Genomic DNA, 15,228 nt, shown 5'->3' on the forward strand with positions numbered 1-15,228 from the left:
GAGGGCTCCACATGATGATGGGCCTGTAAGGGAAATTCCAGCGTGGGGAATATGTAGACAGGAGGCAGTGCTGACTGTTGAAGGGAAGACAAGAAACCCTGAGCTTCCTCCTGGCCCCTGGACTGTCGCCCTCCTCTCCTGAAAGGGGGGAGGGGCTCCACAGATGCCCGAGCGTTCCCACAAGCACCAACCCAGCCAAGGGAGAGAGGCCAAACGGCACTGTGGTCTCAAGCAAGTCCCCCGGTCTCTGCGCCTCTGTGTTTCTCGTTGTAAAAGGAAGGGGTTGGACAAAATGATTGTTCAGGCTTCTCCTAGCTCTGAACTGCTGGACATCTAAGTGTCTGGTTCTTATGTCCCCTGAGAGAAATGTCTCCTTCTATGCTGACTAGAAGTGCCCCCCACAGACTACCTTGTGCTCATGCCTACACTGCAGGTTAATCTTGACCCAGTGTCCTGAGAAACAGTCTCCACATTCAAGCCTCGGAGCTGCCTCAGCACTTGTGTGGTCGGTCAGCTGTCTCCATGTTGGATGCACTTAACCACTCAATACACATCCCCTGTGTTGCTTCCCGGGGAAGAATATGTGTGCTAAGAAAGGGACCCTAAATGACTAGACCTCTAGCCTCGTCCACAAGGAGCTCGTGGCATCACGGAGAAGTGGGGACAGACCCGCAAACAGCTGGACCACAGGGCCAGTGGGAGCCTTCACGGGGCAGCCAAGCATTGGCCAGCGGCTCCCTGGCACTGGGTAGGGCCCGGCCCCGCAGTCCGCCTTCCTGGCTCAGATCCTGGCTCCGTGACACTCCTGTGGCCCTGGAAAAGTTCCCTCACTTCTTCACATCTCAGTTCCTTCACACTTAAAATGCGAATGATAATTGTTCCACTTCATAGATTTTTGTGAGGATGAAAGGGGTTAAAACATTAAAAGCACTTAAAAGAGGGCCTGAAACAAAATAAGCATGCGATAAACGCGGACTAGTATGATTTCCAGCCCAGGGCCAAGCCCGCTCTTAGAAAGAACCACCCCGTGGTGAAAAGCTGCCTCTGGAGACAGACCGCCCCGTGCCAGGCCAAGCTCAGCCTCTTCCCAGCAGCCTCACCTTGGGCAAGCTCAAAACACATAGCCTCTGAAAAAGCAAGACTATAACCGATGTTGGCAATTATCATTGTTGTTGCTAATGGCAATGATATTGCAGGGAGAATGGATCATTTTCAACTGAAGGGACTGGGAATGACATCACGGTGAAAGTGACCTTTGACTTGACCATTGGCGTGTGCCTGGGTTTTTGTGAACCTGACCTGAGATCTGGCTGAGGGTAGACCTGCTCATCCCTCTGCTCATGGACCTTGAGTTCTCCTTCCTTTTTCTCTTTACATCTACCACCAGCAGAATGATCACAAAACAGTCTGAAGACATATGTACACAGACAGAAACAGAGATGGTGTGTGTGTGTGTACGCACGCGTGCATGCTAACCATACCATTTCGCTCTTCTCAAGTCTTCTGTGATTCCCTGTGGCCTTCAGGATAAAGTCTACACTGTTTCGCCCAGCCTTCAAATCCCCCTGTCACCTAGACCCAAGTGCCCTCTGCACTAACCCTGTCTTCTAACCTGGACCCACTGGCCTTACAAAGCTGGGCGGACTCTCACATCTTGGCTCATATTCTCTCTGATCTAAGAGGGTTTGGGCTCAACCCGTTCATCCCTATGACCTTCAGCCTTGCCTCCTCCTCCTCCCTCTCCCTAGCATAGGTTCCCACACGTGGCTTCTGCTTCTCTGAGCCCCCTGTGCTTTGGCTACCTGAGCCACTCACATCTTACTTCTGGAGTCACACGTATGTGTGTCAAGTCTTCCAAAGGAGACTGGAGGAGTTGTCACAAGAAAAACCATGTCTTAGACTTTTTTGTGTCTCTCTCAACCCTGCCATGAATACCACCCATGTTTTTGCTAGGAGCCTTGCACACAGTAGGGATCCAATAAATATTTTTTTTCAAACACCTTGGAAAATGAGTCAGTATAAATAGCCTACTGTTTTTAAAAAGATAATATTGGCCAATAATAGTTTTAGGCACAACCATATGCTCAGCATTATACTAGTTTATAATTGGAAGTAAGAGAAGTAAAAAAGAGATAAAATAACCATCACCTAAGACATTGAATAGATGGAAAAATACAGTATCTAAAAATTTAAAAAAAAAAAAAAAAGCAAAAGGAATGTAATGTTTAATCATATGATTCCAACTACAATTCAGAGTGAGCTCAGGTAGAGAAGGGTTAATTGGCATGGGAGAAAGAAGGGTTTGGCCTCGTGAACAACCACAGGGAATTAAATTTCCAAAGCCCTGGCTTGCATATACAAAACGGTTAAGCTGTGCGAACACTTACACCCTCACTGCTCAGAAGGGGCATTTTCCAGGCTTAGCCCATAGTGGTGCGGATTTTATAGGGGCGGGGCTGGGAGGACCTGAAGAGTATCTAGCCTCTTGTTTTTATCTACCAATACTTTAGAGCCTGGTGTGTCCAGTACTGTATGGTGTGATGCCAAGGTCCTTGCTCTCCGGTCTGGTGTCAGCTGAGTAACCCAGAGTAGGCCAGTCCCAAGGATCCTGGCTCAACTTATGTCACCACCTTCTTCTTATTAACAGATTGGTTACTGGAATGAAGATGACAAGTTTGTCCCTGCAGCCACAGATGCTCAAGCCGGGGGGGATAATTCAAGCGTCCAGAATAGAACGTACATCGTTACTACAATCCTAGTGAGTGCTCACTCCTTCATCGAGGCTGTCTGGGATGCAAGCTAGACCCACACAAAGGTTTTCTCCAGGAGGGAAAGCTGGTCATTCTTGCTAACACCGTAACATAGGTAGAAAGAGGGGGTGAAAAGGGGAATTTCCTGGAAGTCAGAGGTACTTTTTCTACTCTGGCTCTGCCATGATTTCACTTTATGTCTTTGGACAAGTCACTTAGCTTCCTTCAAGCCGCAGTTGCTCTACATATAAAACATAAGGATAAGACTAAACTGTGTTGGTTTCAGACTTCACCCTCCCTCAGTAAAAGCCATTTTCAAAGAAAGTTTCCCAAAGTCTAGCACCTAAAGTGGATATTGGAGAAGCTGCCATGATTTACAGTGATTGATCATGAGAAGCCCAGAACTTATTTAGGATCCACATCCCCAAGACAGTTCCCCCAGAGGTACCACCAAAAACTAAAAAACTCCTGGCACATAATTTGAAAAGCTGTGCACCACATCTCAATGGTGAAACATTCGTATTCTAACCTTTCGCTTTATTTACCACAGTAGTTATGTAATGGGGGAGCAGAAATACAGGAAGTGGAATTAGGGGCTAGAGAGCCTTCCCCAAAGTTAACCAATGTTGGGGACATCCTGCTTGCCACTCCGAAGTCCTTCCTACCCACGAGTGATCACATAACCCACATTCACCGTCTCCCCATTTCTCCACCAGGAAGATCCGTATGTGATGCTCAAGAAAAATGCCAACCAGTTTGAGGGCAATGACCGCTACGAGGGCTACTGTGTGGAGCTGGCTGCAGAGATCGCCAAGCACGTGGGCTACTCCTACCGTCTTGAGATTGTCAGCGATGGGAAATACGGAGCCCGTGACCCCGACACAAAGGCGTGGAACGGCATGGTGGGAGAGCTGGTCTATGGGGTAAGTTCCCCACAGGGTGGGAAATTCCAGAGCAGAGGCAAAACGTTTGACAGGAAACCATTTGATGGTTGGCTGGCTGTTCCCACAGATGGCTACTAGATGCCATAATTTTATATTTTGTATTGTTACCATTGAAAAGGTAAGGATTCCAGCATCCAGTATCTTAAGACATCCTTTGTTCAGGTTCCTGGTCCAAGCTCCCTCAGACAAACTCAGCTCAGTCTTGTGACCAGGATGAATTGTCACTTCATTTATGGCTCCCACAATAGAAAGTCATTTATGGCTCTGTCAGTAGAAATTTCTTCCCTGTGTTGGATGCACCCAGATCCAACTTTCTCATCACTTGTCCTAATACTCCTTTCTCCTGCACCTTGCATTTCACCCAAAGCATCCTCTGAGTCACTCTGTTCCCTATAGTGCTCTCTCCCATTCTGTACCTTCAAAATCTTATCCCCCTGCTAAAACCTGTATCAAATATTACTTTTTCCAAGGTGTCATTTCTTTCTACCCATAACAGGTAAATATTCCCCTCCTTAACTAATTGCACATTCCCCTATAGAATTTGGTTTCTGCTTTTGTTATACCCTGACTTGTATAACAGTTATCTTTATAATTAGGGTAGATCTACTGCATCTTTATATCACTCACTATACTTGAAATAACTCCATAAACAACTGCCATAAAATCTTCCATTAATTGAAGCAGTTTTGAGAAGCCCCTGAATGCCTGAATTGTCTTGGAGTATTTAGAGAATCATCGAGACATAAAAGATCTAATGATCCCTGTCCCCCAAGGATGTTAACCTTTTATAGGGTAGAAAAGACCATGAGAGAGGAATAGTAAAATATGGCACAGTATCAAAGTTCAGGCAAGAGGCTAACATGAGTTTATCGAGCCCTCAAGAGGGATATGGAACTTGAGAAGTGGCCATATTCAAACAGAGAGAAAGGCAGCCCAGGAATTTCTAAAGTGTGAACAGTAAAGTGTTGATGGAAGTAAGTAAGGCGTGAGAGAAGAGGGAGAAAACACTGGTGATTTTCGTCAAGGGCTTGGGTGAAGAGCAGTCAAGGAGGAGTGTGATTAAGAAATGACAAGGGGGAGAGAGTGGATGGATTCAGTGGGCACTGGGAGACCATGAAGTCAATTGAGTAGAACAGCAGACAGCCATAGAAGAAGACTCCAGTGGCCACTTGAGAAAAGGGACCCCAGAGCTTCACTCACAGAAACAGAAGAACGCAGACTGGGTCTGAGCTGAAGCGTACACTGAGTCCCAGGCTAATGGAGAGTTCTGCTCAGGATAGAGCCACCACTTAGAAGCTTTTTAAGTCTCGTTATCTCATGTCAAGGCAATCAGAGTCATGAGGGCCATGACAACCACACGAAAGGAATTCAAAGAACAAAAGAGAAAGAGTAAGGAAAATCTTCCCCAGGAAGCTGGCTTTTGACCTGACCCAGGAATATAAATATGAACTGAGGGATGGGATGGGCTTCCACCCTTTCTCCTTCCTCTACCTCCCCTCACTTTGGGATGCTCCACTGATGAAAGATAGAGACCTGGATGCTTAATGCTGCATCTGGAGGCTGGTTTCCATGGGAACCTCCATCAAGAGTGTAAGGTCATCACCATGGCAACCGCTGTGAACTTTTCACCTTAATCAGCATTCATCTTCATCTTCACCCCATTGTTCCTTTCATAAAAGGCCCGGGATAAGGCAGAACAGTGGTGTGATCATCCTGAGGGCAGCCCCCCACTGCAGCCAAGCCGTCAGCCGTGGGTCACTGGCTCGTCAGTAACAAAGCTACCTCTGAGTGCCTCAGCCCTCCCCCCTCCCCAGCCTGCCCTCTGCCCAGGACACACTGTATTCTGAAGACTCTGTGATGGGCCCAATTGGATACCCTCGCTTGATTTTCATTTGGCTTTTCTTTTTTGTTCCCTGAAGAAAAATAGAAGAATGTGGGGAAGGGTCACTCAGCCACATACAACCAGTGAGGTCAGGAAAAGCTCATGTGGAGGCCTCCAGATGGATTTTTCGGTGCCTTCTAAATAGCTAAGTCAACAGAGGTCTCTCGTCCCTTGTGCTGTCTCTTGTGCTTAGCCACCAATGCAGTAGTAGCATTGCAGCATGAAATCTGTGTCAGGTGCTGTGCTAAATACTTTGTTCACACGATTTCATTTACCAGTCCTAACAACCCCAGAAGGTGGACACAATTATTCCCCACATTTTATACACAAGGACTCCAAGGCCCAGGGAGGTTAGGTAATTTGGCAAAGGACATACAGCTTGTAAAAGCTGAGCTGGGACATGCAGCCTGGCTTCCCCACCCCACACTGGGATACACGACCTCAGTGGTAACCACACCATCCAAGCACTGGACTGTAAGGCCAGTATCAACTGGTGGTAAGAACAGCAAGAGCCTCTGCATTCTCCGATGCATTACCACAAGTGGCAAATGAAGCCCCCATTTCTTACAGGAATAAGGCTCTGTGCCTGACTCGCAAGTGACTTTCATGCCTGTCCTTTGTCTTAGTGAAGCAGAAAGAGAGAGAACTTCGCAGACAGACACCTGGACTTGCATTCCGACTTTGCCAGCTTACTGACGTCATGACGCCTGCAAGCCATGGACCTCCTTTAAAAAGCAGGAAAAGCGAATCCTCTGTCCCAGGGCTGGGGCGGGTAGTATTCACCTGTGCAGTGGCTGGCTCACAGCAGCTCTCCAACCCTGACAATTTTCTTCTGCCTTTTGCTTTTACTTATTGCATCAAAACTATTTACTGTTTCCCCCGGGGTTGTTTTTAGATACCACGTATTTTATTTTGGGATCTCAAAATCTGAGATCTGAACCAGCAGCTGCAGTATGCAAATCCTCAGGTCTCACCCCAGATCCACTGAATCCGCAAACACTGCCACCCGCATTTTTAAAAAGCCCTCCACGTGACTCTGAGGCCTGCTTGAGGTCCAGCGCCACTGTGCTAAGATGTCAGTTTCAGTAAGTCACTTTAAGCGCCTGTGAAAGGCTCACACTTTACAGTACTCTCACATATTGGAATTCATTTGACACAAAACAATTCTGTCAAATAGTAAAACAAAAAATTATGTCATGCCTCTCGGTTTTTAATGAGGAACTTGATATCCAAAAAGATGACTGTCTCACTGAAGGCTACATGGTCAGCGAGTGGCCGAGCAGAGCAGCCGGCTCCACTTTCCCAGACCAGCTCTGCCTGGAACCGACCCTGCAGGGCTCCAGTAACCACTCAGGTGCCAGAAATGAGCTCCCCAGCAGTCCAGCCAATGGGAAACCTGCTAAAACACTGCTGCTTCACAGAAGCCACCTTCCCTCTCGGGATGTCAATTTCTTATGTGTGGAATGAGGGCAGTGAATTTAGCATCTCCCACCATGTGCGCATCATACAACACAGGTCCCTTTTAATGCCCAGGGATCCACGGGCAATTAATTTTAGAAATACTCTTTTCTACGTCTTCTTCCTGGAAATTCTCAGTGCACAGTCAGTGGTCTTTTAAAGGTTCTGGGAAGTCCTGCCCCAAAGTAACTTATTTACATTTGTTTCCCAATGTTTATTTTTATTTTACACTTATCAGCCTCCTTTCCAGAAATAATGTTCCGTGAAATATCTTGGAACTGCTTGATGAACTAAGCACGAAGGTGATGCAGTTCTGTGATTTTTTTTCTGGCCCACGGTCCACGCTGTTAACTCCCATCAGGAGGCATCGAACAAACCCATCCAGTTCACATTCAGAGCTGGTCACCTTTCACCTCCCCTCCGGGTAACTTGTGCTGGGTCCCTCATTTCCATAACTTTTCTCTCCCAATCCATTTCTATCTATACTCGGTTACAGAGAAAAGAGTAGATCTCTTCTCCCTCGCACCAGCTTGTAAGTGTCTGCAAAAATTAACAAGATGGATGCGGTGGGTGTTATGGGGGCAAAAAAAACCCCCACAGTTACTATGAAATTTACACCTGACTCCACACTATTTTACGTAAAGTTTCCGTAAGTGAGAACTTTAGTCGTTCCATAGTCAGGCTTTTTATTCCGCTTAATGCAGTCTCTTCTCCATGATCCCAGCCAACGAGAGGAACCAGAGGAACTCTTGAAGCCACACCAGCTGGCCGCGAGGCGGGGCCCCCTTCTTGCAGCCTGGGTCACCTGCCTCACATCTGGACTATTGCACGTCATCGTAAGAGAAAGCCACGCATCTCGAACGAACTTGCCCAACATGTCTCTCCTTTCAAAAAGGAGTGTTGTGGCATCTGTCCACGGAACCTTTTGGGTTTCCAGGATCTCTTGATCTTGGGACAGCAGAGCAGTGGACGTGTGTCGCATCGATGCCGAAGCTGCTGTCATTGGAGAGACGGAGGAGCAGGGCTGGTCATTCCATGTGCTGGAGCCTCAGGTTGCATTTCTTGCAACCCTCTTATGTTTATCTACATGCTGGGTTTAAGTTTTAAAAAGAGAATTATTTGTGTATTTCTTAGCCATCTTCCTGGGGAAAAAATAGTAGTGATGCCACTTTTCCTTTTGTCTGCCAGGACTTTACTCACAGGGTTCCCTCCTCTTCACACGTGCTCGCTGCCAGAGCACTGCTCTGTCGAAACCTACGCTTCCTTCAGTGCCACATTTATATGTCACGTCTTCAGTGCCAAATTTATATGTCACCTCCTGGATGACAAAACCCCTGAGCTCCCCAGCCAGAGTTAATCCTCCCTGGTCTTCTGTAGCATTTTCTATTTCTTGGATAGCACATATCCAGCCTACTCTGTAGGCTGAAAGGTATGTGTGTGCGTGTGTGTGTGTGTATGTGTGTGTATGTGTATGTGTGTGTGTACACCAGTCTCTCCTACTAGTTTGTAATTCCTTGAGTATAGGAACCATTGCTTACCTACAGCTTCCAGCCTAAGGGTAACACACAATAAGTGTTCAGTAAACATTTATGGAGTTAAATCTGTTTTCACCACCTTATTAGCCAGGACTACTTCATTGCAGGTAAAAAGAAACTCAGCTCAAAATGGCTTAGGCAAGCAGAAAGTCTGGTTCATGCTCTCAGGGACAACCAGAAGAATATATTGGCACATGGTTCTAGGGAGCCCAGCGTTACCCACTGAATTTAGGGTAGCCCAAAATATTTCATCATGGGTCTGCTTCTGCACCTCTCATTCTGCCTCTCAGAGTTAATGCTCATTAAACGGACTTGGGTCCTTTGCCATCTTCAAATAAAACATCCTGGCCAAACCTGGGGTGTGTGCGTCACCATCTAACCATGTGATCAGCTGCATTTGAACCAGCAGAGAAAGGAGACATGGCTGCCAGGCAGGCAAAACAACAGGTGTCACAACAGCACCCTTACAGTAAATTAAGGAAGATGTCCCTAACAATTAGAACTGTCAAACAATGGGATAATCTCTCCTAGAAGATACTGAGCTGATCATCCATTTGTCAGAAATATTTTATAAAGAATAGGAAGGGTGGGACTCTTAAGGTTCTTTCTAAGCTCTCATCCTTTAAGACACAAAAGACTATTGTTGAAGAACAAAACAAGAAACGAATGCTGCTGAGCTCAATTACATTTTCCCTTTTTCTTTCTTTCTTTCATTTTGTTTTGCAGAGAGCGGATGTGGCTGTGGCCCCTTTAACTATCACCTTGGTCCGGGAAGAGGTGATAGACTTCTCCAAGCCATTTATGAGTTTGGGCATCTCCATCATGATAAAAAAGCCACAGAAGTCCAAGCCGGGGGTCTTCTCCTTCCTCGATCCTTTGGCTTATGAGATTTGGATGTGCATCGTGTTTGCCTACATCGGCGTGAGTGTTGTCCTTTTCCTGGTCAGCCGCTTCAGCCCTTATGAATGGCACAGTGAAGAGTTTGAGGAAGGGCGGGACCAGACGACCAGTGACCAATCCAATGAGTTCGGGATATTCAACAGCCTGTGGTTCTCCCTGGGAGCCTTCATGCAGCAAGGATGTGACATATCTCCCAGGTCAGTCAGCTCTTTTCAGCCCCTTTGCTCAGTGCGGCATTTTTCTTGGTAAAAGCAAATACTGAAAAGTTACGGAACAGGAATTATTTGCAGATGTCATTGTACTCGGTGTTTCAGTGGTGCTTGACCATCAACCTTTTATTGCATGCTGTGGACGCATCCCGTGTCTGGGCCAGTTCCATCTGCTGTCTGGCTGGTGCGCTCTGTCAACAGTATCAGGCATAATCACAACTCTGATGTTCTCTAGCTGAAGGGGACAGGGACAGGATGGGAGCACTGTATGGTACAGCTAACACTTATGAGCACCTGCCATAGGCCAAGCAAGGTTTTGAGTCCTCCGTGTGCATTTATCTCACTGAATCCTCACGGAAGCCTAAGTGGGGCTCTCGTTATATGACCTGTTATGAATTAGGAACCACAGAAGGGCTGAATATCTTGCCAAGGTTCAACACCATCATCCTGTACTACTGCTGACTGGTGAGGGAGTGGTGAATTATGAGCATGCTCTGTGTGGCCCCAAGCAAGTCCCCTGACCCTCGGTTTCATGTGCAAGAGAAAAGTTCTCCTTCTTGGTTCTGAGAAAGACCTTGGAAGTAATTCATGTTCTGATAGTGATGATGTAAATTTGTTTCTGGTGGTTAAAAACTGAGGCGCCTCTGACATCGTGTTGAAAGTGCCGGGGTGAGCAATCAGTGAGGTCCCAGCCCCCCGCCTGGAACCAGAGTAGCTCCACTTCTGTGCATTTCATGTACTGGACGTGCGAGTCCTATTTCTTTTGTGAAAGGATCCGGAAGCAAAGAGAGAAAGGAGGAAGGGTGGGAAGCAGGGGGAGAGAAATTTCAAAACTAGCAATCTACACCGATTCCCACATATATTTACTTCTTCTCTTTGTATGTAATGTTCTTTCAAGTACATGCCGAAATGTTTGTACCACAAATCTCCTCCAAATTACCTGACCAATAAGCACTGACTCTATTTCCTTTGACGGCAGCATAATGTCCATGAAATCTTTTTCCAGCAGGTGGTCCTTCCCTCACCCCTCACCCAGTTTCGACAGCATGGAGGGGGCTGGAGCTCAGGTTTGGGCTAATATCTGCACACACTCTCACTTTCTGGAGGCATGAATGCATAGATATGAAGGCCATGTGGGCATGTGCTGGAGACATCTTTACCGTAGATAAAATTATTTTGCATTTGAGCATCGAGATAAAAACCAATACTTCTAAGTGGCAATGAAATAAAATCTTTCTAAGGAGCTTCCCGCAGGAGTCACTTTGCCTGCTGTATAATTTACACAGTCTCATCATCCACCATTATAATTTTGTTTTTCTTTAAATAAGAAGATGGTCAGGGGAGGGGTGCGTGGGAGAGGAGGTGTGAGACTGGATCCTTGGCCAATACTGGCAAACACATGGTGGAGAGTTGGTAGAACCAAGCAGGGGAAGGGCTTACTTAGAAATAAACCAGGCCACTGGATAAACAGGGAGAAGAATGGCTCTTATCTAGTCAGTATTATGTCAAGCCATTAAAACATGCATGTGTCTCAGAGGACCCACGGGGTTGATCTTCCTCCATTCTTTCCCTCCTCGGTGGGCTGGTGGTCTGGCCTCAGTCTCCCCACCATTCTTCCAGTGGTCTCAAGTTGGTGGCTGACCACTGAGTCCTCTGCCAGGCATGTTTTTGTGTGACCTTCACAGAGTCTGGCAGTGGTTACTGTGAGCTGAGGGGCAGCCGCTCTCCTTAGCCAACCCACACGTGCCCCGCATCACCCCAGCCCCGTCGTTCTGCCTTCGTTACTTTGTGACTCGGCTGGCCCCTGTGAGGGTACTGGCGTTTGTGACCGCTGACTACAAGAGGATTTGCAAACTGTGTGTCCAGGACTCCTGAGGGCTCCACCAGGGTATCTCAGGAACTGACACCGGGGTGAAGACGTGACTGAGCAGGAGCGTAGCCAGCCTCCCTCCTCCCAACCTTTCATAAAACAGCTCCACTCGGGATGCCTCTGTTCTTTCGCTGGTAAAATGGAAATTCGAATTCCTACCTCAAGTACTGTTGTGAGGTTTAAAAGAGATTGATACACATAGACCCTATAACCCCATAACAGAGTATCTAACCAGCACAAGGGAAGCACTATAAAACAGATGCTTTTCTTTTTTTTTTTTTTTACTATTTAATCAATTTTATATATTAGGCTCCTACTAAACTTCACTAGAAGAAAGTATACTTACACTGCTTTGAAAGCCATTGGACTTCTCTCTTGTGAGGAAGTCCACAGTCAAAGCAGAAAACAGGCCCTGGCCGGTTGGCTCAGCAGTGGAGCATGGGCCCGGTGTGTGGAGGTCCTGGGTTCAATTCCCGGCCAGGGCACACAGGAGAAGTGCCCATCTACTTCTCTATCCCTCCCCCTCTCCTTCCTCTCTGTCTCTCTCTTCCCCTCCTGCAGCCAAGGCTCCATTGGAGCAAGGTTGGTCCAGGCACTGAGAATGGCTCCATGGCCTCCACCTCAGGTGCTAGAATGGCTCCAGCTGCAGCAGAGCAGCACCCCCCCCCCATGGGCAGAGCATCGCCCCCTGGTGGGCAGGCCTGGTCAATCCCAGTCGCACACATGCAGGAGTCTGTCTGACTGCCTCCCTGTTTCTAACTTAGGAAAAATACAAACATACAAAAAACAAACAAAAAAAAAGCAGAAAACAGCCAGGGGTTCCCTCTAGACCAGCAATACCGGGACTCCCAAGGTTCCTCCTTACCAGGGATGAGACAGAAGATTTGTCATTTGGGGTTAAAGGGCCTGGCAGACAAAGGAATAAACCTAACAGAATGAGAGGTTTTATTTACTTGAGGTGGACTCTTTCTTATCAAGCCCACCCTGGCCAATTCAGGAGCTTAGGGGCCTGCAGAAAGTCTCTGGGACTCAAAATATGTATCACCATGTTTCTTAGAAATATATGCTAAAGAGAAAGGGTATCTCGCTAGAGCCAGACAAGGATGCTCAGACTTGTGTTGTTGTTTTATACACATTGCCTGATGAATTAAACAAGCTTCATGATATGCATAACCTCATGTTAGACACTCTGGGTGCTATGGTGGAGGGTACTTTAAGGAACTTGTCTACATCAAACACCCTTCCCAATGGGCTTCAATGACCGTATTTCCCCATATACAAGACACACCTTTTTTCTAAAACTTTGGGGTTTGAGAACTTGCTGCATCTTATACAGTGGTTGTGACATTTCAAATGCCATAGATGGAACTGAGGACAAGGCAATGTATGAAGACAGTGATTCGCCATCAGACACAGATGAGGACAAGCTAACAGATAGGAGTTTCGACAGTGATGAGGAGTTGTATGAATTTTATGATGAATAAAACTTGAGTTCAATAACTTTATATAATACATATTTTTTCAAATTTCGGGCCTCAAAATTAAGGTGTGTCTTATACATGGGAGCATCTTATATATGGGAGAAATATGGTAATTGTTCTGGCTACTTACCAAAAGCATATATCCTAAATCCACACTTATTTAGAACCTGAGGAACTGAGTTTCCTCTGAATTCTATTTATATTCATACACAAGTCACTCTACCTCTTTTTAACCTCTTCAAAATTAACGTTCATGTTTATTCACCAAAGCTAACACAATGTAGCCAAATATGGTTGTCTACAAGTAACAACAGACCCTGGCCACAGTAATATGGACAGAATCTTGTGTCTCACATTATAAGAAAAGTGGTAGCAGATAGTGGCTCTTGGCTGATTCAGGGACATCAGGGTCAGCTGTTCCATGAGTCCCTTCTTTTACAAGATGGTGGCTCCCAGATTCGGTGTCTATATTCAAGCAGCAAGAAGGGTTGCCAGCCATTTCTATCTCTTTGGACCAGGAAATAAAAGCTGAACAGAATACACCTCACCCCAAGCAGATATCCACTCCTATCTTCTTAGTCAGAACAGTGGCCCATAATCACTTCTATTGGCAAGGGAGGCCAGGAGGCAAGAATTTCAGTGTTCTACCCTCAAGAGCAGCAGGGGTGGGAATGGATGTTGGGGAGTCAATCGGTAGCATTTTCTAAAGTGCCCAAAGTCAATGTTTTCTGCACCAGGACCATCAGGAGAAAAAACAATCTATAATTAGCATATTTAATGGCACGTACATTTTCAGTACATGCTACTGAAAGGCTTTAAAGACTCTGCCCTCCTCTCTTTGAAATGTTTAGATGAAAAATTGGGTTTGTGTAACCTATTTTAACACTCAAAGTTAAAATTCACTTTAACTGTGATCACAGATAAAAATGTCACCCATGAGTTGACTTGTAGGCCTGCTTCTTGTGCCCAAAGATCTATTTTTAATACATATTTTAGATTCCTTTTTTATAGAGGGGAACTTTTTGAGAAGGAATTTATGAGAGACAAAAAAAAATCATCACAGTCAAAAGTTATCTTTAGTTCCCTCAACTTTCCTTTCTGTACCTTTTCCCCTATTCGGGCCAATTTCATCCATTTATTCAGCAGATGTCACTCATTGTCTATGACAGTGGTAGTCAACCTGGTCCCTACCGCCCACTAGTGGGCATTCCAGCTTTCATGGTGGGCGGTAGCAGAGCAACCAAAGTATAAATAAAAAGATAGATTTAACTATAGTAAGTTGTTTTATAAAGATTTATTCTGCCAAACTTAGTGAAAATCTGACATAAAGTACTTGGTAAGTAATTATTATTATATGCTTCAACTTGCTGTAACTCTGCTTTATAAATTTTATAAAGTTACTTCCCTACTTTATAAATCACCATTACTGTGGAACCAGTGGGTGGTTAGAAAATTTTACTACTAACAGATACAAAAGTGGGCGGTAGGTATAAAGAGGTTGACTACCCCTGGTCTATGACATGCTGGGCATGGTACTAGGTGCTGCGGATATGATTGAGCATGGGGGTGGGAGCCTTGGCTTCAAGGACACTCTCCCTACCATGCATGGGAAATTACAGTGATGAAAATTACAACGGTTGTGAAGATGGATTTGTGGTCTACTTTGAACCTAGAATTAACAGCACTGGCTGACGGATCAGATATCTGAAGGTGAGGAGAGGGAAGAGTCAATGAGGAATCCAAGAGGTACACAGCATTTGAAAATCACGGACCTAGAGTTCACGAGACCTTTAGCTCTTGGTGGGATCATTAGGTAGATCTCAGCTATCCATCTCATGTTACAGAGAAGAAAACACACCCTAGGGGAGAAAAGGGTGTTCTCTGAAAGTGACTGGGACAGTAACACTGACCTCAGTGCCCAGTGCAAGCTGCCCACTACGCAGTGCTCCTTGCCTACAAGTGAACTAGTTGTGAGCCTCTCCTCTCTTTATTCCCACAGCTCCCACTTCCTCACTGGCTGTTCCATGGGATCGGTACTTTTCTGGGTTCAGGTGATCTTAGTAAGGAGAGTGAGAAGGGTTGGGAAGGTCTTAGAGAAAAGGAGGGAAATGGGAAATTAGACGTCAGCTTTCAGAACCCTCTTTTCTTCCTGATTTTAAAATGTATCAGAATGTATGATAATTATCTCCACCAGACTGA

General features: G+C 46.0%; 1 protein-coding gene across 2 annotated transcripts in view; it reads left to right on the forward strand.

The window, feature by feature from the left end:
* Nucleotides 1-15,228, forward strand: part of GRIA1 (glutamate ionotropic receptor AMPA type subunit 1) — a 307,663-nt gene that overhangs the window by 206,040 nt on the left and 86,395 nt on the right. For both annotated transcript variants that reach the window (XM_066273071.1, XM_066273070.1), the window contains exons 9-11: nt 2,648-2,758; nt 3,467-3,673; nt 9,296-9,666. In XM_066273071.1, coding sequence (XP_066129168.1) covers nt 2,648-2,758; nt 3,467-3,673; nt 9,296-9,666 — 689 coding nt within the window. The remainder of the gene's footprint in view (nt 1-2,647; nt 2,759-3,466; nt 3,674-9,295; nt 9,667-15,228) is intronic.

The sequence above is a fragment of the Saccopteryx bilineata genome, chromosome 4 (assembly GCF_036850765.1).
Source record: "Saccopteryx bilineata isolate mSacBil1 chromosome 4, mSacBil1_pri_phased_curated, whole genome shotgun sequence".
Taxonomy (NCBI): Eukaryota; Metazoa; Chordata; class Mammalia; order Chiroptera; family Emballonuridae; genus Saccopteryx; species Saccopteryx bilineata.